At 39.7% G+C, this 26,961-nt stretch overlaps 1 protein-coding gene across 11 annotated transcripts in view; it reads right to left on the reverse strand.

Annotated features, from left to right (window-relative positions):
* The window catches only part of CLASP1 (cytoplasmic linker associated protein 1), a 184,605-nt gene that overhangs the window by 36,240 nt on the left and 121,404 nt on the right, over positions 1-26,961 (reverse strand). For 6 of the 11 annotated variants that reach the window (XM_087733992.1, XM_087733990.1, XM_087733988.1 and 3 more), the window contains 7 exons: positions 21,449-21,552; positions 18,904-18,927; positions 17,730-17,974; positions 14,031-14,094; positions 12,233-12,396; positions 11,216-11,294; positions 10,082-10,225 (listed from right to left, as the gene is read on the reverse strand). In XM_087733992.1, the coding sequence (XP_087590118.1) occupies positions 10,082-10,225; positions 11,216-11,294; positions 12,233-12,396; positions 14,031-14,094; positions 17,730-17,974; positions 18,904-18,927; positions 21,449-21,552 (824 nt within the window). Of the gene's footprint in view, positions 1-2,171; positions 2,268-10,081; positions 10,226-11,215; positions 11,295-12,232; positions 12,397-14,030; positions 14,095-17,729; positions 17,975-18,903; positions 18,928-21,448; positions 21,553-26,961 lie in introns of all 11 variants that reach the window. The other 5 variants (XM_087733991.1, XM_087733989.1, XM_087733995.1 and 2 more) reach the window with 2 other exon arrangements.

A 26,961-nucleotide genomic window follows, 5' to 3' on the forward strand; every position in this document is an offset into this window, starting at 1 on the left:
GTCATCCTTGGAGACTGCCTATATAAACAGAGCAAAACAGGCGCAAGAGCAGACACACTCTATAATGTGACATTCTGGAGATACCTTTCTTGTGTGCCAGAGGTCTAAGATGCTTCTCACAGATCTGAGCAAAATCTTCACCAAAGCTCCACCAGGGACTCTGTGATCCTGTGGCTTCACTTTGAAGCAGAGTTATCTAATTGGTACGGTTTAACCCTGACACACAAACACGGATAGCACCGACGACGTGCTTCAGGAGTATCTGAGGGAAGTTTCAGCTCCCAGAAGTCACTTCAACTTTGTTCCACTTTTTTGTTTTGGCTTTAATGAAAAAAGGACTGTGTCCACCCTCCCTCTTTGCACAAAATACAGCTTGTCTTTAGGAGTGTCTGCCAGTATTGTGTGTACCGAGTGCTCTTCAGTAGCTTTGCTGTTGCCTGCAAACAGGTCATTGGGCTTTCAATGAAGTGCTGAACAGTCGCTCACAACGCTTACAATCTTATGCGGCCTGAAAGAAAGTAGACCTATAGTCTATGCTTTTTAAAATAAAGCCAAGTATTACTACAGCCTGGGAGTGGTGCTCCAGTAAAGCTCTCAAAAGCAACACTAGAGCTACATGGGTTAACCTTGGCTGTGTTCTTTTTAAATAGTCCTCAGCCATCCAACCGCACTTCCAGGCTTATTTCAGGCAAAAGCCATTATCTGAAAGTTCAGCCATGATTTCCTACTTAAGATTTAACACACAAAGGTCTTGGTCCCTGCTACCATAAAATCAAGAACACTGTTACCACTGAACTCAAAAGCTGGAAGGCCCGTGCTAGCTTGAAATCACATTCATAACATGCTCCAAGTTGCACTCTTGCAATACTTCCCAGTTCTAATACAGATAATTTTATTTCAGTAACGAAGTGCATCAGGAGCAGCACGTCTACACCTGTCTAATAGTTAGATCTGGACACACTTGACAATCCTCTAAGTTTCATTTATCTAGCATGCATTTATCTAGTCAAAGGACATCTTTTACAGATAATGTTTCTAAAAGTTTTAAATCTGTGGATTTTCAGCTTGTGACAAACCAGAGGACATTTTCATAATCTCAGAAGCACTGGTCATTTCTGCAAATCTTGGCCCTTGTTTCATTAGATTACTCAAGGAGCAGATAAATTTAAAACAAGCAATAAAAAACTTATTTCTGTACACAATGTACAAACATTCTCCATGCAACACTCATGCTTGATGATATATAGTTTGAAGAAAGAATAATACTGAATTTTCCCTTGCCTTTGTGTCCCAGTACCATTAGTGTGGAACAATAATCCATCTCCTTTCAGTGACATATAACGTAGACCCTACAGATAATCTAATCTTAATGAAGCAGTTCTCTGCTGGCTTGAGCTGGAGAAACTCCAGTGACTTCAGAGCCTGACTATGCTAGTGAGGGGGTCTGGCTCCACGTCAGGTTCTTGAGTCATTTGCAGAGGATCGCTTATGTAACTTCATTATTTTCCTTATAACAATGCAGCGAGGGATCAGGTTCCACAAGCCGGTAGCAGCTCCCAAAGTTTCACACTTAGGTCAATGCAGTTCATGCTGTCCAAGTGTCAGCCGCTAAAGGGACACAAATGCTTTAGTAACTTCTGGGTTTTTGTTTTCACCTAGCAAGTGGGTGTTGGCCAGATTTATCAAAATCTGTAACCTCTGCAACTTGGCTGAATTATAATAAGGTCTCTTCGAAATGGTTTGGGCTCATTAAGCAAAAAGATCAAGGCTAACTGGAAAAATCCATTGATTTTAGAGAGGAAATGTAGTCAGTGACCTAAGCTTAACACAAGTGCCTTATGATTGCTGCTGTCGCTGGTCCAATGGACCAAGCAGAATAAGCAGCTAGTTGCCTGAGCTATCTGAAAGCAGTTTTCAAGTTACTCAAATTTCTGTTGGCGATGGGCTCACAACACTGGCAGCCCCGTAAAAGGAGAGGACCTCATACCCTGATTGCTTATGAGGGACTACAACAAGAGAGTTAAAAGAAAAGCACACCAAAGCCAAAAATTACTTCACAGACAGACACGCTTTTTTCAGGCTCCCAGTCAAGGTCTCTTTACGCAGCTAGACAGTTGAGTTGAGACTGCAAACACGATTAGTGTGATTAGTGCACACGGCTTTTAGTCTACCTGTTTACATTTCTCTTCCAAGTTTCCTTCACCGGGCCCTGAGGAAGCTGTAGTTGTCCTAGCTGGCAAATCCTCACCCACCCAACTATGCATGGTCTGGGTTTGACAAACAGGAAAGTTCATACTTAGAGAAAGCACAGATTTCAACTAAATCATCTAAACAGTACACATGCTATCTTTCTGCAGGAGAGTTTTAACCAGTTGCTTGCTTAATTTCAAGTAACAAAGTGCATTAATATCTGATTTAACCAGAAGAGCATTCTTTTCAGCAGAGGGCAGCACTGGCTCAAAATTAAATTCGGCCACAATTCTCAGGCTTACAGACATCCCTTAGTTCTCCTACAAGGTTTTGCTTTGGCAGCCTCCTGAGGGCCTTCATAACCACCTGAAAACCTCTGCTGAGGTGCAGAGCCTAGGCAGTGCTGCACGGAGATGGCACTTGCATCTGGCCAGCCAGGAGTAGGGGAAGAGGTGCACCTATCCTCGCAGACGTCTCCAAGTTCAGAGGAAGAAGCAGTTAAGCACTTGCAAACTCCTGACTCCAGTCTGGGCATCAGTCTGAAAGACCAATACTGACCACAAATACCTTTTATCATGCGATTGGTATGAAGAAGATCCATGCTAACATCTACTCACTTTTGACAAACATAATCATACTCTATGCATCATTCATTTCACCATCCAGTCTAAGGCAAATGTGGTTTTAATAACTTCAGGCACACTGGAACAGAGAAGTTCTCTTTCTCATGTCACTTTGAATTATACTAAACTGCAGTTCAAATATAGATCCACTGAGATCGAGAGGCAGCAGTGACACATTAGGCAGCTCTGCAACACATTGGCATAGGGCAATGCTTCGATTCTCCAATGAGCATAGCTGGTGTTAAATGAGTTAATTCACATCTGCTAAGAGTGTTTGCAGGCTCTGAACAAGTGTTATTTAAGTGTACTTTCCAGCAGACAATTAAGTGTTAGCTGGCACTAAGGTAACAAACTATCTACCAAACCAAACTTCCTGCTTGTTCCTTTTTCAGGTCTAGAATCAGATGAGTATGGACATCCACATTACTGATATGATAATATGAAGCACAATGGCTTCATCAGTTCATACATAATCCAAGCATGTTAGCTTGAGCACAAGTTTTTAAACACAGAGTTTTCCCAAAAGACTTCTATTAGAATATGCTGTTTCCATCCACATCCTGAAAAGGAAGAATTTGTTTAACAGATTTAAATACAGAATTCACATACAGATTAAATCCACATTGCTATTTATACAGCACACACTTAATATATCATGAAAGGCTTTTACAAGTCATGGATGGTTGCATTACATGTGTCAAAGGAATCTCAAACAAGTGCCACCAAAAACTATGCAGCACTGAATCATCACATATTCAGATGACTGTGCTATAATGGATTACGACTCATTATGCGTGCTGTTGTTTTGTGACCTGGGCACAGCAAAGACCATGGCAAAAATGTTCATTATTTCTGGAGAGCCAGATGTTACCCCAGAAGTCAAGCTGATGAAGGCTACTCTGAGTAACTTTGCTCCTTCCAAAATGGCATTTGTTGCAAAAACAGGTTTCAGGACTAGAAACGAAGGTTACATTTCATTAACACCTGAGAAACTTTTATTATAAACCTGGCATGATAGCAGTCTGAACTCTGAGGGGGGAAGTTCCCACATATAAACTAAGAAAGAAGAAAAGCTACTGAAGTAAGATGGTTTGTAATGAAAACATGCACTTTAATCTGCACAGAGTTTCAAAATGCTAGAATAAGTATGGCAGACTCATCCATCACAGTGCAGAGAAAACAGCCTATGGTCTATTTATTGGATGGCTCTGCAATGCGTCATGTAAATATCACTTCTAATCTCAATTTTCAAAATAGATACATCACCTATACCTATGTAGGTGCGTATGTGTGTTTATATAAATGGCACGTACACACAAACATGTTACGCACAGACACATAATATAAGCATGAGTATACACATTCTGTGAAGCAATTTCTTCTTACTTTGTATTATCATGCACTAGCTCTTACTGTTTCAAGCAAACTGAGAAAATGTGCTTATGTTACAAAGGGCTTTCAACTCAAAGGATACTAGAAGGCTGTAAAAAGCAGAGATATTAATTTTAAGGAAATCTAGCCCAGCACCATGTTTCCAACAAGCGTGTGATGATTTTCTGGCCACTAACGTTGGGAAAAGCCATTTTTCTTACACTGCGTACACTAAAAACATTTGGGCTCTCATAGCTCTCTAGCATCAAATTCAAAACAAACAGAAAATGACGGCTACTGTTTTGGAAACACAGCTAGGACACAGAGATCCTTTTTGTTCTAATAGCATTAAATCAAGTAAACACTGGAGTCCACCAAGTGCCATTTTTGATGTATTACACTATTTTTCCTAACATTGACTATATTTAAATGCCTGAAAGGAGTTCCTCTGTGCATTTAGGCTGAGTTCAACTTCTTTAGGAATATCGTTTGGCTAAAAGGCTGACCTCAGCAGTATGGACGTAGTCCTATTTTAAGACTCCATAAGCCTGAAATTAAATCCTACGGTCTGGTTCTCTGGTAACTTGGCTCTTCATGGAGTCCACGAGACTCACAAAACTGGTGTAGGAATATTGCAAGAGTGCTAAAGAAACCTCCGACTCAGAAAGGCAAGGGCCTGCAACTGGGGAATATTAAAACAATTTGCCATTCAAAAGCATTTCTGCAAACATCCTCTTTGCCACTGCTACTGTAACAGGCCATAACCAACAGAGTTTATTGCCCAATACCAGTAAAGATGAACAATGCCATTTCAGCTCACTAAGAGTCTTTGGGAGTGCTTTTACAGTGAAGCTTCTGTCCCAGAGTTGCTCAAATCAGCCTGATGCTAGATGGAAAATTAAAGCTCCAGGAGAGATTTTAGAGGTCTCATGGCATCACGTTGCAAAGGAGCCCAATTTCATTTCCTCAGCAGTGTTTGCTTTCCTGTCTATCACTGATCCTCCTACAGATGTCACAGCAATATTTTATCCAAACTTGCTCTGGGCTTTATTCATAGATACAATTTCCTTATCAAAGCGACAAAATCAGTATTTCTTGAGAAATGACACCTGACATCTAGGACTACTAAAGAAGTAAATACATCTTCATTGGCTGTGTAAGCATACGAAGTCGGCCTGCAGGTTTCTCTCAGAAATCTTCCTCATATTCTGGTATAATTCGGAAACAGTTTCTCAATTAATCAGTTTTAGGAAAAAAATCTGATCCCAGACTTGTTTTCTTTGGACACCTCTAGACTTCACCTGCAAACCAGTTGTGCCAATCCAAGGAGGGCCCTACCCCCAGGTAGCCTGAGGGGGACTTAATGCAAATCACAGTAACACGAGCACTCTCCTGGGATTTTTGATTCACTGCAATGGTTCTAGTTTCTTACCAAGTCCCATCTACTGTCCATATTCAAAGGCAACTTGGTCAAACTCGGTAATGAGTGGGATAGTTGAAAAAATGTTTTCCCAGTTACGTAAGCGGAAGGCAGAACATAACGTACATGTGACATGAGGTTGCCCATCCCATATAAAAATGCATTCAGGCTTGTAAAATAAAACTACTGTAGGAATGTTTCATCAACAGAGAAGCCAGGCAGGATACCTGGCACAAAGGGAAAATTTTCTTCTTCCCTGAAATTAGTAGTCCAAATGACAATCAGGCAATACAGATCTTGTTATATATCATTAAGACCTGAGCTTGGCTGATTAACAAGACAGTGGGCAATGTCACTGGCCCTTCACCATGGAAGACCTCTTCAGCCTGTACAAGCTCCTCCTAAACGCTAAGATCCTGTGTGCCCTCACAGACAAGTCCACCCCCTCAAATGCTGAGCACTCACGTTTAATAAAATTTTCCATTCACCTGAGCTTTGGACATGAGGCTTCTTTAGGCTTTGGCCAGAGTCAAATCAGAAGCCTCATTCTAATTTTCATTCTCAAACTGATGGCCCTTTTCCAAGATCAAAGTATTTTCCCACACAGAGCCCAAGCCTGTCATCCAAATTCAATAAGCACTTTACCTACGTAAGGATTGCACAATAACTTTGCTGGCAATATTAGTGATAACACGTTGAAGTTACTGACTTAATGTCCTCAGACCAGTCATCACGGTATTTGCATTGCCATTTTGCGTTACTGTTATGTGTGGTAATTAACTGGCTTTTGTAAAATGATTTCATCAAATTGTAAACATTTTCCAGAGAAAAATCAGAATTAACGCCCTGTTACAGAGAAGAATAAACCAAGGCAGAGGAAAGTCAAGTGCATCACGCAAGGTTAGACACTAGTACAATCAAAATTAGAGCCCAGTTATCTGAAATCCTGATCTGTGCCCTGGCCGTCGATATGTTCTGCTTGGGGAAAAAGCAGCGAGCCAGCTGTATGTGTGGAAATTATGACCTGGTGCTCTCCTTGCACTGGAACCACATCCCATCCAGGTCTCCACACAGTGCTGCGTGACCTGTTCCTACCCAATGGCTTTTGTTCAGCAGGGAGGACAAATGTCTTTCACCTTTCTTCCAGCACTGCTTGCAGGAAGTAAATCCTAATTTGAATGCAGGGTAAACACCCGTAAGTATTAACAATCTTTAAAACAAGACAAATATTTACCTGTAACACACTGCGGATCACCTTATTTAAAACATAAAGCAATACTTATGACAATAATTTTGACTGTACATAGTTCATGGCTACTATCAGCAGCTTAAATGGTTTCTGCCCTGAGAGGGAATCATGATATTTTGTCAATGACGCTCTGTAATAGCAACTGTACGTTCCTCAAAGTACATCATGTTTTTCTTGTGATAACAAAGCTTATGTGTAGCTACAGATATCATTCCATATGAGAACATAAACTGTTTTATGCACAACAGCATTTCCTTTGACTAAGTTTCTTTCTGATCTCACTAGTTATAAAACATGATCTGTAGTTCAAGTGAGGTGTCAGACAGGTGAAGAAGTGTGCTCATTAAATGTGCTCAATTAGTCATCATAAGAATATGCAAAGTTTATTAATAAAACTGTATCACTCAGTTTGAAAAAGTTTTTTTGACTAAAAGCCATTTTTTGTTCTATTTTTCTCCAGTGCCTTAAACACTACGGGGCTGGGACCTCCATGACCATCACACATAGTGAATAGCAGTAAAGACAGACGATCGCTACTAAAAGGATAATCCCACTATTGACTGAAAATATGATCCATTTCTTGAAGAGATGCCTTGATTGCTACCATAGATCAGATCCGCATGACTAATTGTCATGTACACACAGCAGCCACATGCTTTTCTCACTGACAGATGCCAGTTATATACATTACCACCAGCATGAGCAAGCTTGTTTTACCTGCATCTGCCCAAAGGTAAAATCCAGACAGAACAGCATGGCCATCACACATACAGATGCTACTTGCATTAAGGTAGCATTCAGTAACTCAAATCTGGGTAAGAACCACAGTGGTTCTGGGACTACATTTCTTGGGGGAAAGAGTCCCTGCCTCAGCAAGCAGTTGAGCACTGGCATCGCTGTTCCACCAAGTCAGACTCCTCAGTACCAAAAATAAAGTTTGCTCTTGTCAGCTTGCAGGAGCTGAGCTGATTGCACTGGTGGTCTCAAATCCAGATTCTATTGAAAAATTACCTTATTTTACACTTTTTACAGGCCTCTTGTAGTACTTTGACCATTTGAAGACTGAATTGGTTCTTCTCCCTCTCCCCCATAACCTCAACTGCTGTCTCCATTTTTAGGTTGTGACAATGTTTAGAATGCATGGTCTGCTTTGCACTTAGAAAACCTCGGATCTTGAAGGCCACCGCAATACCTTCCACCAGGGAAGAATCTTCTGATCCTTAAATGCGTCATCTTGATATGAAAAAGGTACTTTTTTTCCAGGCTATAGTCTCAAAAAAGGAGGACAATTTTTTAATTGTGTTCTTCAGAACATTTCACCCGTCTGGGTTGGCCCTTGATAATCCAGTTCGTTACTGCGTAACGAATTTATTAGTCTGTTAACTACAGTCCTGACAGAGATAATGGCCAATGATTGCTTATAAATCCTTTGCTGCAGTGTTTCTTCTAAAGCCTGTGGTTTGTACTATGTTCTTAATAAAATCATAGTACAGCAATAGTATGATGAAATAAAGATCACCTGGGCATTCATTTTTCGTAGCCTAAGTTAGCTTAACTGTGTAATAATTTATTTGAAAGCTACAGGCATCAGAGGCAAATTCAAGTCACATGCAGGTTTAATAAAAAGAATTTAGATTCGGTAATCTCTTATCAGCCCCCAAAGCACTTGCGCAGGTACTGCTCAGGTGGAGTCTGCTGGAAATTTTGCCAGAGCTCTGCAAGTCTTTGAAACAGATAGAAGGACGGACACCACACTGAACACGCGCTCCCCACATCCCACAGCTTCACAGCAAACAGCCAATTTTTCCAGCTGCTGCAGATACTCTTCACTCAATTTTGCATGCAGCAATGATGACACCTAATGGTGGAATATTTCTTCTGCTGGGCAATATGCAGAGATTTTGCTTTTCGATGTATATTTCTATTTAAATTAATTACAACTCCCCTCTCGCAGATCACCAGCAGAGTAAACTGCTTGAGGTTTACTTGAACTGTAACAGAGAAGCAGCTTCTTTGCCTGTTTAGTTCTTTCTGACTTTGTACCTGGAAGCAGCAAAATGGAAATGCGTGTACCAGATCTAAGTCCAGTGTTTAAAGCCACCCTTTTTTTCTGAGGCAGACTATCTTGCAGAAGCAAATTTCAGTCACACTGGTGTGAATAATCCCTGCAGAAAGTCTTCAGAAAAGAGGATGAGACATTTTTCTCTAGATCCAATCAGCTGTATGCCAGAAAGCAAACCACATGCACCCAAAAAGTTTCTTTGAAGCCTTGTGTCAGCTATCAGATAATGCTGCGGTTGCAGCACCTTTGATACCCAGTGATCTTTTCATCAGAATCAAATAATCACTAATACAAAAATGATTTTCTTATTTCCAAAGTTATAAAATATGTTATTCTAGTATTAATTCAACATTTTAAGTGCATGTAGAGCGTAAAAATCTCATACAATTTTTAAATTCTGAAATGCTTGAAGTTTTGTTTGTTTTTTTTTAATCCAAGTACATAAAGCCTTTAACTCCTACTGGAATCTATTTCTACATCTGGGCTGGGAAAAGAAGTGTTTAAATCGTGTTACAGATGCCAGGTACATAAAACTACATCTCACTTTTCTCTTGGGAGAGACGAGTATCACTATCTGCCCAATTTAGGTTGCCTGACACTTGCATCTACAGCAAGATAAAGAACAAGGTAACTTTATTACCCAGGCCTGACCTAAATATGTCAGTTTTTTCCAGGTTGAGATAAACACGCAGCTCTTAAAAGAAAAGAGTTGAGAGCCCCTGGCAGCTTACTGATTTGTTTACTTTCTTTTAACAATATTATAACACAGAAGTTGTGCTAGATTTCAGCTGAGTCTACAAAGCACAGAGCCTTCACCTAAATAAACAAAAACCTACAGATATTTCCAGACTGCTCAAGAAAAAACACATTTTCAAAGTATGATCTCTTTTTGCATGGTAATAGTAGTTAAAGTCACACGGCTAAGTACCTACTAGAAAAAAAAAATATGAAGACATGCTTCAGAAATGTGTCTTTACTGAACTGGCAATTTTGTTTGTACAGTAAGGTATGTAAAATCCATTTTTTTAATTTAGAATTTAACCACTGAATTTTTCACTACCTTTATGACCGTTTTTTGTTGGGGCTTTTTTTTCCTTTCTTTTTTCTTTTTTTTTTTTTTTTGGAAGAACAATAATTACTGCAAATACTTCATCATTCTGGGTTACCTTTCTCACATCTGAGCTCTTTGGTTCTGTTGTCCAAGTTATAATTCTAGACACAGCAAGTCTTGTCTCACTGGAGTTCACAAAGTCTGTGGGATCCATCTGTCTTGCCAAGGACTCAATATACTTCAGGATAGCAACTTTCACCTGAGAAGTGAAAAGGGATTTGTTAATCTCATGAGCTGGCAAAGACGGATTTATCCTATAATAAACAGATACCACTACAGATTAACGAGACCTATGTCACATGGGGGAAAAAAATATCCCTGTGACATGTCTCTGTGTCATGTTTCAAAAATCAAGAGCAACTTTCTAGACAGGATAAATTTTGTGTAGTGAGAATCTGGAATGGTGTATCAGAACTGGCTTGAAACATATGTCTGCTTGTGCGTTTGCATAGGCAAATCAGTACTCCACCATGCTGTTTCCACCAGTGGTTATGGTTCCAGATGTCAAACCATAGCTTTTGGTCTCAAACCAAATGCTTGATGCTGAAGTCTCAAAAAGTCCAAAATTTGGGAGACTGAAGAAAGAACACTTGAGTCATTTGGCCTCCTGTATATTCCTGTCTCTGGAAGATGTATGTGTATGACTTCCAGAGTTTACAGTGTTCCTATAGCCTTGAAACAGCCACCTCCGGAAAAAACAGTCTGCACAACAGTATTCCTTTGGGACGATTCAGTAACAGAAAATTCTGATGTTTTTTTCTCCAAACCCTACACGTGTTACGTCCGACCTGTGCAACAAGCACTTGTTAAGCTGCGCCTAGGGTCCCAGCTTCGCAGCCGTTCAGACAGGGTCTGGTCCCTTCTGTCCTGCAGTGCCAGGTCTTCTTCCCACCAAGACCAGGGTGAAGAGGAATTTTCCATGTCTAAACTTTACTCTAATATGTTCCAGTGTGCTTAAAGCCCAACTCCTACTGACTTGTGATGAGTCATAGGGCCCTATTTTAAAGATATTTTCATTTCTTAAAATGGGAAATGAGAGAGTTAATCAAAGTCGCTAATATAATTTCTGTATCATGCAGGTACTTACAATTAGTTATCTTATCATGAGTTCAATGCTTTACGGTATGCCTGACATGGCAAGCTAAGACAACCATGTCAATGTTTTAGTGAAAAGGCTTTTGATACTGACCTTCAGGTTTGGTGTTTGGGTCTGATCTACAATAAATCTCATCAAAATGTTAAATTGTTGATCAAATGGAAAAGAATCCCTGTCCAAAGAAAACAAAGGCGAAAATGTAATGTAACATAAATTTTCAGGACTAAATTAACTTGATACATTAAAGCTTACACAACAGATTTCCACACCTATCACGCTTTTCTTCTTCTTAACTTTACCATCAACCAAATAAACTCCAAGTCTAAGGATTAGCTGATTATTGATTTAATACTGGAGAAAACTGCTAAATCAATACCTTTATACACTGTTACTCTAGCTGCTGTCTGTACTCTTATCCAGCTTCTGGCACACCTTTCCATTCCTTCTTCATTTCAGGCTGTGCTTTGTTCCCTTATCTCCAGTAGCAGCCTGGTTTATCTTGTCCTCAGAGTTCATACCTGGTTTTGATTTCTCTCCTCTTTTTCCCTCCTCTATCCTATTTTCTCCTGGATTACTACTACTTCTTTCTTAATTATCCTATTTCCAGGATGAGCTGAACTTTTTTGTAACAATGTCCTGGGCTGGACATCCTTAGGAAAGGACATGGACTACAGAATTGGTGTGCACATCGCAGTAGCATTCAAGGTCTTATCCTGACATTACCATTATTTGCTGTTTGAACAACATGAAAGATGCTCTGAACTTTGTGGTAAAGCACCATTCATATTCTGAATACTGCAAATATTTTTTTCCCATCAATCAAAAAGAAAAGTGATATCAAAGCGCATCCACACCAAAAAAACAAATTAACAAAATTAATCAGTTACACATTTTAAATGTTATGCTTTAAAGTTACCTGTTTAGGAAAGAGACAGATTTTTAATTCAGTGCTTGAAATATTGTGACATAGCTTTGTTCTCCTTTATTCTGCTATTCCTCAAGATGGAGCCCTCAAAATATACGGCACTGCCGGGTTTCTAAAATGTTCATCAGATGCCTTTCTGTAATCCTGCAAAAACCTCCGTAACATTTGTCATCTGAGTACCCTACCTGGTGACATCCAGAGCTTTTTGAACTTTCGCCTGCACAGACCCCAGCAAATCTGCTCCCATTTTCTTTAGCAACTGGGTCAGGAGAACAAAAAGCCAATCCTGCAAGTCATCTTTATGAATGATGATGAAATCAACCAGGGTTTCCAGGAACATGCTGAAGACCTATAAACAAAACAAGTGTCACAAAAAGGAATACCATGCTTTAAATAAACATAATCAAAGGGGAGGGGTTTACAGTCTGAGTTTCAGGATGATTTTGTTACAGACAGTTTCATGAATGAATGATTTTAGTGACTACATTGCTCCAGGGGAAAAAAAAAAAAAAATCAGACAAGACACGTCTAAAATGTGTCGTATTAAAATACCACATGAAACGAATGGAGGAAGGGGGTAGAATACACTTACTCTCTGTTGTGAATTCCACGGCAAAGCAGGCCATGCAACAAAACAAACCACTCATTAGCACACATAGTGATCAAGGCTGGTTGTTCAGATGCAGTTTGTCAACAGATCAAAGATGCATTCATTGAAAGTTTACATTTTCGTAAAACACAATCTCTTCTCATCGGAGTTACTTAAAACATTATATACCTTGGATCAGATCCAGCCTCCTCACTCATGAAAGTAACGTATCTTTATATATGTTTATATCTAACAAAGTTTACATATGTTTAACACCACAACTAATGAGTTTGTAGCAATAATTCTATAAAGGCAGTGCAGATGACAGATCATCGCTGCCAGAGAGGGCATACTTGCGTCCAGTGTGCACTAAACCCTCACCTTACTCAGAAATTGGAAATATTTTGCAGACAAATAGCTACACCTTCACCCTTTCCACAACACATACTGAACCTCTGAGAGCCAAAGCATTAAGACCTTACAGGCAGGCACTGCCACACTTGGTGAGGCCTGTGGGACTGCTGGTCCAGACTATAATTACGGCCAAAAATGCAGACTTCAAGCAAGACCTGTGACAGGAGACTATGCCTGTCCAGGGGATTTCCACCTGACAACCATTTATTAAAACTGGTTTACCAAGTGGTCTGAAGTACAAATATTTATACTACTTGTTCTTTCTCAAACTGTATTTAACCCAAGAGCAGATGTTTTTACCCAGCCATTACTGGTTGCCCTCAACCAGCAAACCTCCTCAGGAAAGGGCATGAAACTCCCTTCTCCCCTCTCCCTGCTCCCGCTTACCTGTCGATCGAAGACCACTGGGTCTGAATGTACCTGTGGGCCCAACCTCCCCATTCCCTAGTCTGCTTCTTTTTAAGAGACGTCTGTAAATTCATGCCACGGTCTTTAACTTCAAAGGTCAGTGTTATAAAGGCAGCAAAGTAGCTATATTAAAGACTTTATTTATTTATTGAGCTCCAGAACAATATCTTGGTGAGACTCCATACTGCTCCCAGGTGTACACAATACACAAACCCCAGCGACCATGATGCTGAACTATGGCTCATTACCCTTCACGGACCTCACTCTACCATGTATCACCAAGACACTCCCTAGAGTAGTACAGATAAAACTGAACCTCTCGCTCCAGGAGCGGACATCTGAAGGGCATTAGGTTGCTCCCTGGGAAGCACAGAGTAACCAGTTCCTAGCAACATGAGAGAGACTGAGACACATCCCTTCATTGTAAAACAGATAAAAATCGAAGAGATTTACAAATGCCAGTTTCCCCCGGCAGATGGCAGGGGTAGAAATACAAAACATTCATCTTGGAACAGTGTCAAATGTGCACACATGGTAATGTAAGAGAGCAAGCCAAGTCTTTGTGAACTTACCTTGCTGTGAGGGTCAGCAAACATGCGAGTAAATATTTCACATAGCCTTTTTAACTCGACTCGGCTAAAATACATAAATAAAACATGATATTAATGCTAAAGCTCTAGTTGTAGCAAAAAAGCTAATAAATATTAACAGCTGAAAGATCTAAACTTCTTCATTTAAATGTTACTTAAGTCACACTTCTGAAAACTCTGTATCTAGGCAAAGCCTTAACTGGTACTCCAGTTTAACGGCTGGGACCACCAGCCTTACATTAAGAAATCTAATAAATATTTTTTAAAATCATAAGCCAGACACTTGTATTTTCTGCTGCTTCTATTTACTTCTATATTCTTGATTGCAGAAGACAACTTGAAATGTGCACATTTGGAAGGTATTTACTTTCTGCCTGCGTCAAGGTCACGACTCACTGAAACACAGGCCTTTTGCAGCCTAGGAGTAAGTTTCTCAAGTCTCCTTTGTGTCAGGGAACTTAAATTTTCAAGTAAAATCAGAACTTTCATGTCGTTTGCGTATATACTAATCATAAATATTTTTGACTAAATTCTCAGTTGCTTCAGTAAAATCAGTCTAGAATCCCACAGTATTAACAGATACCAGAACTGACTCCGAAACCTGAGAGCAGGCACGCTGAGGAGACAAATACATAGAAATGGAAGACAGATTAACCAGTGGGCAACCTGGTAAGTCAGAAGATAATTTAATCAAGGCACAATCTAAATTCCTATTAGTAAGAGATTATTAGGTGCTCAGTGATGTTCTTTTTATGCCAGGGGAAAAAGAATGATGTATGGGTCCCTTTCATAAGATACTGAGTTTGAGTCAAATGCAGAACTGTTTGGTGCCAAAGCTCTTATTTGCAATGTATTGAAAATACAAGTCTTAGTTTTCCTGCAAGGCAAACTGTCAAAGAATGTAGAAACTTTGCTTGTTTACCGTGCAAACAAAACCAGAGCAAGACAGTTAGGTAACATTTCCTGCATACTGTGGGTGCAATTAGATATTTTTCACAATTACTATGTAATTAGAGCAACTAGTGAAATGCACATCGATTGCTCAGAGAACAGCCCTTCAGATCTTGACTACAGGTACCCTCTTTCCAGAAAGACATTAATTCTACAGTCCACCAACATACCTCCCCCTCTCTCAAAACAAGCTTCAAAGAACAGGCCAGAATATGCTAGTAGTCTGCAATTATTTTATGTTAGCTTGTTTATAAGTAGCACGGGACATTTTTTCAAATAAACCTATGCATGAACGGCTGATCAAATTTTAAAAGGGCACAAAAACAATGGTCTTTAGAGTTTGATGTAGAGGAAAAAGTCTTTGTAACGACGCCACAGCAAGCTGCCAGCTTCATTCAGGATGAGACCGCGCAGTCTCAAAACGACTACTCTACAACACTCTCCCGACTTCACGGAGATTGCAGCTCTCTGAATGAATTCCTATTTATTACTCTAATTAATTTTCTTTCTGGACAAAGGTTACATGAAGACAGCAAGTATAAGCATGTCTCTTTCTAAAAGCTCATGGACCAGAGGTAACAATGCAAGTACTAAATTGAAGCAGGCAGTGGAAGAACGTTTCCTTAAGGGACTTGTTGGCCTTATTTTATTTAGATGACCTTATGGGGAGCCCTTAAGAGAACTAGACCACATGAAACTGTATGAAACAAAGAGGATAGGTAAGCACCACACCACTTTGCATGCACATCTTTCTGGATATGCAAATCCCAGCTAATGTAGGATCAGCTATCTTTCAGTTCACAGTACTAAGAGAAAACCTAGCCACATCACTGCCTTTTATTAAACTTGTTATACCACAACAGAAGATATCAGGTTTAATTAGAAGACAGACAGACTTGCCCTTTGGACTAATGACCTTGATGATGTTCTGCAAGATGCCGTGGGAACAAACAGGATGATAAAATCTAATCATTAGAACAGGCACCAGATCAACCCTGAACCAAGAAGGAAGCAGACCAAAAGCAAACCAAAAGGAAATATAATCTAGAGAACTAAAACCAGTATCAAATTAAAAAAATAACTCTGCAGGGGTGTAGTTTCTGGGACAGGTTTATAAACTATTCAGGATCAAAGCTAAGTAAACGTGCTAGCTTGAGGGACTAGTGACAGCAGTACGGTTCAAAAACAGCAGGACTGAAAACAATAGTTGAATTATACTGGCATTTCTGCTAAGAAATTCTTCTGCTAAGAGCTACTGATCTGGATAAATAGCCCATCACCCAACCTTCTCAGCATTTACTCCCTTGAACTATCCCCAACAGCACTCAAAACCTTGGTTATAATCGTCACACACCTTTGTAGTGAAATCAAAGTCTCACTCAACTTTTTCATGCAAGTATATGAGGTGCCAGAGTCTTTCCAGACAGTTTGTTAAAATAAAGAAAAAAAGACAGCATACGTGTGGGAAGTATCTGTTAAAAGACTCGTAAACAGACCACATCAAAAAGCATCTCTGATCTAGAGACTCTAACTACCCATATTAAAAAACTGTAGCACTTCCCACTTAAGGACTGCATCACATCATGTGAAGTGCTAGAATATTTTTATGATGGCAACAGAACAACCTTTTCAGACCTGCTCTCAGTACATTTTCATTCAGTCCGTTAACATCAAATATTTTCAGCCAGCGAAGGCCTTTTAAAATGGAAACAATTGCGCAAATCCAAGTAGGTAGGCTATAAACCATACAACGACCACTTATAAACTTGGTTATATTTTAAGTACATAATATTCATAACAGGAAAATAAAAATGTCGCAGCTGTTTGTGAATGTTATCTTCAAAGGAGCCAGAAGATAAACAGCTTGTTTCCAAATACTTTCACCATAAAGTAAGGGTGAAAAGTCTATAGCCTGAGAGCCAGTTGTCTTTTGTTAAAGTGATCTGTGGCCATATGAAGTTTCCCCATGACTACTGAGTAATTCTAGGATCTGTTTTAATGTGTGACATGCCAAAGGTGTTTGAAGAGTTTATTTGGCTTTCAACAAGGGAAAAAGGTCTGCCTCTCCTACCATAAGCAAAGTTTCAGAGTTGCCACACCTACTTCATTGTCTTAAGAAACCTCCCTTTACATTCTAAACCACCATTTATAGGACACTCAAGTTTCTGATACAAGATTTTTCAAGAGTTATAAATAATATCAATAATTATACCTAACACAGACTTCATAAAGAGCCAAAGTATACCCAACATACAGAGAGCATCGTCTGATCTCATCTTTGAAACACACCCCCTAAGTCATTTTAGAATAAGTGCAGTGAGTGTTTGCTTCACCAACTAAGTTGCTGGGGAAAAAAAATATTGAAGGTTCAAACAGACTAATGTCAAAATGGTACCACCCTTTGAGTGCATTTACATTACCATCATTGTGGGAAATCTCACTGTGCTGCAACCTCCTACCATTGGAGGTCTTCACAAGACAGAGGAAGGCTAAGAGAAGATAGCATGCTTACCTGAGTCCTTTCTACAGTACTGCTACAAATTTAACGCAAATTATACTGATGACATAGCAGAAATTTTTCCAAAAGTAGTTAAAGTCCCCCATTGTGGAGACAAAGCCTTCACAGCTGTGAAAGATACTATCTGTCTACATAAGGCAGGTACGTATTACTGACTTCTGACTATAGCAATCTCTCATGAATGACCAACACTATAAAACTATCAAGGTCACCTCAGAGTCCGCTGGCTTTTCAGTAAGTTCTGAAGACCTATGAGCCCCTCTTTCCTTTCAGACCAGTTGGAGCTGGCACAGTGGTTCAGGACCTCGGCCACATCTTCAGTCTGTCGCAGGTAGTGTGGAATGCCCCCATTCCTGGAACCATAGGAGCGCTCCGAACATGCACTTGATGCATCGCTGTTAGCATCATCATCAGAGTACATCCCATAGGGCTCATATCTTCTTCTCACTGGCTTTTTCTGGAAAAGGGGAAATTCAGACTTAGTAAGTTATATATAGTTACATCAACACCAAAAGAAAAATATTCTATCCATAATCACTAAAAGGAAGACTAATGCTATCGTTATAGTGACATAAGTGTTTAAAGACGTCACCAAGCACTGCCTGCTTACCTCTCGCAGTAGAGCAAGACAGATCCTATTGATTTCAGTGAGACTATTGAGGGGAACAGGGCCTGCCTTCCCCAGCATGAAAGTGAGATACTTATGCCCAGGGGAATTAGCTACTGGCAATGAAATCATGTGTTGTTTTATTGTCAATAATGGTCAGTTCCACTGTTACAGATTCTACGATGATACAACCTCTACTTCAAGAAAAAAAAAAAAAAAGATAAGGAAGAAAGAGCTGAAGGAATCTGTGCTGGCATGCACAGTCACTTTGATATTGATAATGAAGTGACTCTAGAAATGCATTGGGATATAGGAGACGACAATTTCTCTGTTAGTGTGGGCTAGCATTTTTCCAGAGGCTCCTAAGGGAGTTGAGTACTCAAATCCCGCTCATTTCCATAGCATGGCATCAGAGGACCTAATTCCCTTAGGTACATCTTTGATAACCTTGATATTAGAAGGGATATTAGCGTAATTATGGTAGCAAAACAAATTGCATACTATACTGCAAAATAAACTCTTAAATGAACCTTAACAGAACAGGATTGATAACACAATGTATCAGAAAAAGATCGCCTATATTCTGAAGTGTTTGCTACAGAATTCCTTCCAGTGTCCAGTCCTGCAGTTCTTGGACTTGTGAAGCCAGCAGAGTTTTGCTTCCACTAGGACTGCAGGCTTGAAGCATAGAAATTAACTCAAGTGCAGTATCATGGGTGTTAGCAACAGGGTGGGGAAAGTTGGAAAGTAGAAATAAAAAGTCAAGAAAGCACTAGTACCTTGCTCCTGGAGTCTCCTAACAGCTGTAGGCAGGAAAATATTGAAGGGTGGGAAAAAGCATAGAGAATTATGTCAGAAGCTTATGTAGGGTTTGTTTTTGCAACAAAAACGTATAGCAAATGTGTCTTAGCAAATTAAAAAAAAATACAGTTTATGCAAAACAAAAGTGGGTATAATAACGCCTGGCTTTATCTCCTAACTCCTGCACTACTTGCATACCCTACCGTGTCCATGAGGAAGCTTGGAAGTGAGATTATCTGTTAATAAGGTTTTTGATGACAGATCTATATACAGCACCTCTTTGCTTACTTTTCAGAAACGCTGCTCTGGAAGATACCAGAGTTTTTGGTAGTGATTTATTTCCCCACACATTATCGGTAGCATTTGATTTTAGAGTCTTGGAAAGAAATTCTGATGTCAAGGAACCACTATCTACAGTACAGCACATTTAATCAACTTCACTTAACCAAGTTCTCTTTCAACTCACAGTTCTTACACTAGACTTTTTTGAAGCTTAGCTTCTTTTAAGACCCCCTGGCTGGCACCCCTGGCTTAAAGGCCTTACTTAATGCCAAAGTTTCCATCACCCTTTGAGCTCCTCTGACAGATCTGAGCACTGATTCCCAGTATAGACACTGTGGGTTTAGGCCAAGTCCAGCTCTTTAACAGAAGCAGTGGATCCAACAGGAATTATACACAGGGAGTAGAGGTCACAAAATGACCCACTGTGTTTTATTTAAACTGAGTATTTGGCTGAAGCCACCTTTGGAGAAGTTTGTTTCATTTCCTACTACAGGGAAGAGAACACTCATCTAAAAGCAAGGCTGCTGGGTAAAAGCTGGCATCATACTACTCTCTCTCAAAAGGAGCCTGAACCGAGTTTGTAAATTGTCTGTGGTCAGAAGACAACCAAGAAAAAGAGCAAATTGGTGTGGTGGGAAAGAAGGGGACAACAAGATCATGTTGCATCCCCTAAAGTCATCCAAATTCAGATTGACAACGTAGGCAGTAGCACAACTTAGTCTCCAGCTACACTTATGGATTTCCCTTTTAAGCGTTTAAGATCTTAGCATCCCAGTATAATGTTATTTGGTTTATAAAAGTGGAATATTTAAGAGGAAACTCTGTAAGTCTAGCTGAAGATTAAGTCACATCCAAAGACATCTCAGTGATCACAGCAGTGTTTCAATTCGCTGCTAACCTCTCCCCCCTCAAGAAACCCATATTCAGCAACTGCTCACATTCAGAGATACAGTCTGATTTCATTTACACAGGCAAACCACCACCTATGATTATGCCCTGAACTGCTCTAGTGGCAAATTTGCGGTGCTGAGAGCAGAAACTGCCTCACAAGCTCTTGTATTTAATAATGAAAACGCCCACTAATGATTCAGTCCGCTAAATACAACACTGCCATCTATTATATACTGTCCTACCTCTATATTGTTCACCAGTACTTTTATTTTTTATGGAAAGGTAGATTTAAAAAAAAAAAAGATATTTCTCTAGGAGTACTCTAATAATCATCTAGGAATGGAGGTGAAATGAGCTGGGTAATAATCAAATATAAAAAGGAAAACTATGTTAGCCATCCTTAGGGAAAGTGAACTAGGAAATGGAGAAAGGACATGTCTCAAACTCTGGGGACATGGTTCATTCAGAATAAAGAGAGATCTGAGATATCTGCCTCAGATACATCAGGAAATCCTCCCCTCTGCTCAAGTCTAGAGCTGGAGAAGACCCAAGGTACACTGGTACCTAGGTAATGCTGTAGAATAATTGCTCTTGCCTCTACACATCCTCTCTCCCCCAGAACTTGAAGGCAAATCCAAAGGCTTATCTTAACACTTCTTTTCTGAAGAGCAGAAGACACCTTCTGGGTTCTACCCCAGAGATATTATAGTACAGTAAGATTATACAGGACAATAACATTTCAAAAAGTGACGATAAATTTACTTGGAAATGCACTGAATATTTAGAAAGTACGAGGAGCACACTACACAAATACACTTCAATTTAACTGCATGAGATGGTACCGATTACAGACAAGCCAAGTCATGAGCTGATCTGAGTATCTAGCCAGGTGCAAATGACACAGGGCAGGAACTCGTGAAATTCCCAGTTCTTGTTGAAACCTGATCAGGAATCGGCACTAACAGAGAACACTGTGTTTTTCTGACAAAATCTTCGTGCAGATAACAGGACTGGTGGAAATCCCTGACCCCGTGGGTGCCGAGCACCCCCACAGTGCTGCGTTCATCCTCTGGCAGCCAAGCAAAAGGCAAACAGCTGATTCAACCCATCCTGCAGCTCTAGCACCGAGCCACAGCGGTCTGTTTGGTAACAACTGTGGAGAATTAACATGGAATAAGGAGATAAATATTGCTGCCGATATACCCAAACACAAAACAGCAAAAGGTAACTAACTACAGCATCAGACACTGGCACAATCAGAACAAAGCTATTTAGAAAGAGGAGAACGTACGTACAGGTAACTTTAAGCCACTTTCTGGTGTCGGAAGCATTTTGTATTTTTCCTCTTACCAGTGCATCGGCCACAGCAGCCTCCAGATCTGTGCTTGTGCTCAGGACTCGCATGGCATTCACAGAAGCAGGCATCCTGCCTGGCTGTCCGAGTCCAAACCGGTCTGCACAAAAGACAACATTGAAAGGGATTGTTAAATGAATTCACATTCACTTGGAATCCTAATCAGGTGCCCGAGCAGCTCTCCCCACGGGTTCTGGGAACTCACAGTGCTTTTCCATTAAACACTCTTTTATCCATAGCTCTAGAGAGTTAGCCATTAGAGTAAGAAATAAACTATTGTTTGTTGGGCACCAAAGACAATTTTGGATCCTCAGGGCAACTTCTTAATTTTTTTTTTCTTTTTAGCTGGGAAGCAGGGTATATATTTTGTGTTTCTTTTTACACAGGAGCTGTTTCAAAGTTTTATTTTAATATCAGAGGCAGACATGCTGGTCCCAATCTGGCACACTCAGAAATCAAATGAAAGCTTCTCATTAACTTCAGAGAGACAGAATCGTGCCCAGTGTCAGAACATGTTAATACCCGAGCACTCATCCATCCTGCAGCTTTTTCTCAGGTAAGGATGCAAGACTAGCAGCACCAGATTAGCCTATTTTATGTCTCAAGGGCTGATTAACCAGTAGAATATCCCCCTACACCCTGCAGTATAAAAATAAGGTTTATTATTTGTTTGTGAATTGACTCCAATTTTTGTTTTATTACTGTTCTTGAGAAGAAGTTTAAATGCCATTTAAAAGCTCTATGATATATCAAAATTGATTTTTTTGATCAAACAGTATCATCTCTCTCCCTTTGAATTTGATGGCAAAGCTCTCAATGGCATCCAAAGCAACAGGACTGAGTCCAAAATGCCATTTACACTCCTAATACTAATTAGTTTACTTTATCGTTTGCCCAGTCTACCAAAAAAGTTACTGAAATTAGTTTCTTTGGGCAAAGGCCAAATTCAGAAAGCCATGCTAGCAGGGATATGACAGAATCAGTGACTTGAGTATCACAGGCCAGGCTCTGGCAGCACAGTCCTTCTAGATGGGGGTAGATCAGATACTGTATTACTGGGATCCTGTCTCCAGTCTATAAGCAGCAAGAGATTGGTTTTGGCATTCCAAGTTTTTGTTGCCACATGGGCTTGTCTTTGCTCAAGGACTGGGAACACCTTTCCTGGGACATACTTTACACCTCTGTCCCCTGCACCCACACGTGCCAGTAAGAGTTTTGCCAGCAAATTCAGTGGTGCATGAATCAAGCTGCATGAACCCATTTAATAGACCTTCAGCTGATCCACATTGGAGGCAGCCATCAAGTAGAAAGAGAGAGGGATCAAGTCACATAGGTCTTTTATTAGTTCATCTATATTTAATTTAATGAAGGAAAAAGGTTTATCAAAATGCATAACTACATTGTGGATTTCCACAAAACTGAGGTCAAACATGACACTCAGCAGCTTACTGTATTTTTTTTGGAAAAACACTGTGCTTATCGCAAAACTTCATTGCTTTCTTCTTTAAAAACCTACTGCGCTGAAATATCTTTTAAGGAATTAGCTTACATTGACATACATAATTTAAATGAGAGACTGAAGTTTGCCAGCCTACTGTCCTAATTCCAAAGCTTTACCTGATTGTGTCAGAGATTAAGCTACTGAGGGGAAATAGGGAAGATTTTTAAAATCTGAAGTATTTTGAGGAAAAAAAACCCTGAAGACTAGTATTTATTTCAAATAGAAGTGTTATCTATCAAAATTTACTGTTTCTCAGAGTTACATACCCAGACAAGACAATTCCGATTTACAACAAAAGCACATTTTCTACAAAACACATTACAAGGGAAAAAAAATAAACAAACTTCTTAGAACTACTGCCAAAAAGTAATCAAATCATGATATTTCACAAAGAAATAAAAGTTGTATGTGTTATTACTATCCCCTTTTTTAATGCACTTGGGTTGAAGAATCATTTGAAATATTTAGGTGAAACAGTACTTCATCCCTAAAATGGAAAGATCTGTACACTCTTAATAGAAGCACAGAGAAGATGATAATGCATTAGGTCTGATTGAAACTAAAGTTACTACTACAGAGATATACACTACAAAGATGTACAGAAGACAAGTATTTTCCTAAGTGTAAATGATATCTGGTACAGTACAAGGGCTGTAAATGTTGAGACAAGTTCTGGACTTAGTTTTATATTTAAACCCATTACTCAAGTGTTACTGAGATCAGAATTTGGTTTTAACTTTTGAAATAACATAGCATCAAAAGATACCATTATAATTTGTTGTCATGTTAATTTAGTATTACATTAGAAAAGGGAAGATAGTTTGTTGTTTTTTTTTTAAATGAAGAACAGAATGACAAAGTAATTCCGTTGTAGATCAGTTTAAATACCCAGCATAAAGAAACAAAATGGAGCTTTTTTAACAAATTAAGTACAGTGTGGCATGCTGGCTTTTATCTGTCTCCATGGCTATCAGGAATTTTCTGAAATACTTCTTTCCGTGATCTTTAAATTCATAACACCCAAATTACTCTGGGCTTCTCCCCAAGACACTGTTGCCATACCTGAGTGCACAAGTGAGACCTTAGGAGCAACCTCGGCATACCTCTAACGTGGGGCTGGGAACACATCTGGCTCCAGGAATAAAGAATACAGGCAAGCCCAATGTTACTGGGCAAGAAATAAGCAAAGTATGCTCTGGCCACATTCCCTTGTCTCCCTGGCTAGATTCATTACACTTGTTATAAACTTGGTGAAAATTCCTGACCACCATTTTTGGCCTGATTTTGCCATTTTTAGGGAGATTTTGGCCTTCCTTAGGACACAGGTAACCATATACAATTTGATTATGCTTTGTACCAAACCACAGGAGCCAAGCATGAAGTGACTACCACAGGAAGTTGAATGCAAACAAAGCTTAAATCTGTACTACAACTGAGTTTTGGGGTTTTTTAAAATATTTTAAATTATTTTTGTTAAATACAAATTCAAATTGTTACTTTGAAAAATGCCCAGGAGTCAAATCAGCTTGCATCATTTCTGCCGAGTAACCTGACAAGGGAAATGCTTTGAGAGCTTTGGGTAAGTGACAGCCATTTAACTAGACTTAAGAGAAACAGAATATTTTTCACTTCCTACCTGAAGGGGGTTAATTAAATAACCTTCAGTATCACTAATTCCTTATACAATTTTAGCCTCCAAGCAAACACTGAAGCCCTCATTCATCTTTGACATCATCTGTGTCCCCAGAACTAAGTTTCTATTGACCCAAAGCTAGCAGTCCTCATTCATTTCTTTTTAAGACTCCCAGTGAAATATCCTGATTCCAAAGGGAGTTACAGGTTCTCCACAACTGCAAATCCAGCACAGGGGTGAGGAAGAAGCCACTGGAATCTGCAGATTTTTCTCATTATATGTAAGCATTAACCTCCTGATGCAAAGCCCAGTGAAATTAAGGGAATCATTTTATCAACAACTTCCATGTACTTTGGACAAGGCCTTCAGAATTATATGAAGAATGGATCAGCACATGTCATCCTCCAAAGTTCATTCTGAAAGCACATCAGGTGCTTAATTCTTGCTGCTCTTGTGTATTTTGGAGAGGATCCCACAAAGCACTTTCATTAAGAGAGACAGGAGTCCAGAATATTTAGTAATAAATGGGATGAAACCCACTGGGATCCAGTCCTAGGCTTTGGGAACTGCTATACTGCTAAAGAGGAAATATAAACAGAAGTTGCAAGTACTCTGCAACGGTCAGGATTTAGCCCATGCTGCACAACTGATCCAATTTACAGGAGAAGTGAGAAAGCCCTGGATCACCCTTTGTTTAAACACTGCTCACAATGTTCCTAAAATATGTAAAATTAAAAACATCCAATAAATGAAATTCAAAACAAAAAGCCACATTGAACAAAACAGAACAGAAAGCCCCACAGCGGTGAGAAGCACATGCCAAGTGCTGGCTGATGCACATGACGGCAAATGTTAAGATGGTGTAAAACAAGACTACGTATAAGAAGCGGATTCATGCAGTTAGCGCTTGTTCACCTGACTGCCCAACAGAATCAGCAGTGGAGAGAGCACTAGTGGACCTGGAATGACGTCGAGAAGCTGCAAGTAGAAGGAATGGCAACACCCACAGGATTAACACACATTTAACCAGAGACAGAAAATGCCACAATCCAAAGGGGATGCGTGTGACCGCTACCAGTAAAGGTGTTTCATAGTGACAGGGAAATGACGCTGTATATGGATGCATAACAGATACAGTGCAAGCCCCACAGCGACGCCTCCATCCGTAGCTTACCCCCTTTTCCCCATGACCGTAAACACGATGCATGACAAAACTCATTTGTAACAGTCCCAAACCCAGTGCAGTTCAGCAAAAAAAACCCAGTGCACATCAGTCACGTTCCAGACCCACAGATCTGGAAGACGGCCATCATGAGAACGTGGAGCACAGAACTACAGAGCAGGATTTAGATGTGTTTGATCTAAACCCCAAAGTGAAGCCACGATGAATGGTTAGGAATTGTGCTTGCAGGTATTTTTCCACAACATTCTAGCCTATGCGTAAAAAAAGCAACGTTAACAAAGAGAATGAGTAACCACAGAAGTAGAAAGAGTCATACAGGGATGTCAGCCAACCACTGCAGATAGGTCTTTGGGTTGGGTTTCTTTTCCAAGTAAACACACGTACACACATATCATAGCTGTTGCTGCTACCAAAAGTCTTTTGCTTTTAACAAATTTTGCATACATGTTTCTTGAATGTAAGTATGTACGTGCACAGAGACTCTGAATATGCACATCATACACCTATCTAGAATTACAGCACATGTATACAAATTGTTAATAGCAAGGGAGCACACACAGCAGCAGAAGAGCTGAAGCCAAATATAGCTCCCACTTCAATTCCCAGTTGTCAGCAGCACACGAATCACAAAATGCCTTTGGAGAGGTTTTCAGTTCTTGGATTCAGCATAAAGGTGAGTTCTTTATGAAAGCAAATAGAAAGCTGGTCCAGCTATTTCCAAATGACAGAAACTTAGTTTTTCTGAAGAGGTTTTTCTTGTGTCTAGCAATGACGTGCTCACCTAGCTCAAAGCAACTGACCCAAGAAACTGATTGCTTATTTGAGCAATTCATCACCACAGACTCACTGAAGGCCTTGTTGCTTTAACAACATTACTAGTACTGTCAAGAAACTGAAAAAATAAAGCAGAATCACCTTCTAATACAAACAGGCTTTGTCAATTATGCATATACGTGTGCAGCAGAAAAATTATAAGTCTTCTGTTTAAGGCAAAGCATTCACAAACACAAATACAAATATTATAAAATAGAAATCAGCAAAGTGAGAAAAATAAAATTTAAGTTTTTTCCGCAGCTGTGAGAGCTTGACAAAAAGCTATACAGAATATGCAATGTGGTCTTTAACTATGGAGAACACATGCATTTATTCAAGAGAACAATCCCACTGACACCATAAGTAACTCATGAAAGAT

This window comes from Nipponia nippon, unplaced genomic scaffold, assembly GCF_047370975.1.
Source record: "Nipponia nippon isolate SJK-2023a ecotype South Korea unplaced genomic scaffold, ASM4737097v1 scaffold_5, whole genome shotgun sequence".
NCBI classification, from domain to species: Eukaryota; Metazoa; Chordata; class Aves; order Pelecaniformes; family Threskiornithidae; genus Nipponia; species Nipponia nippon.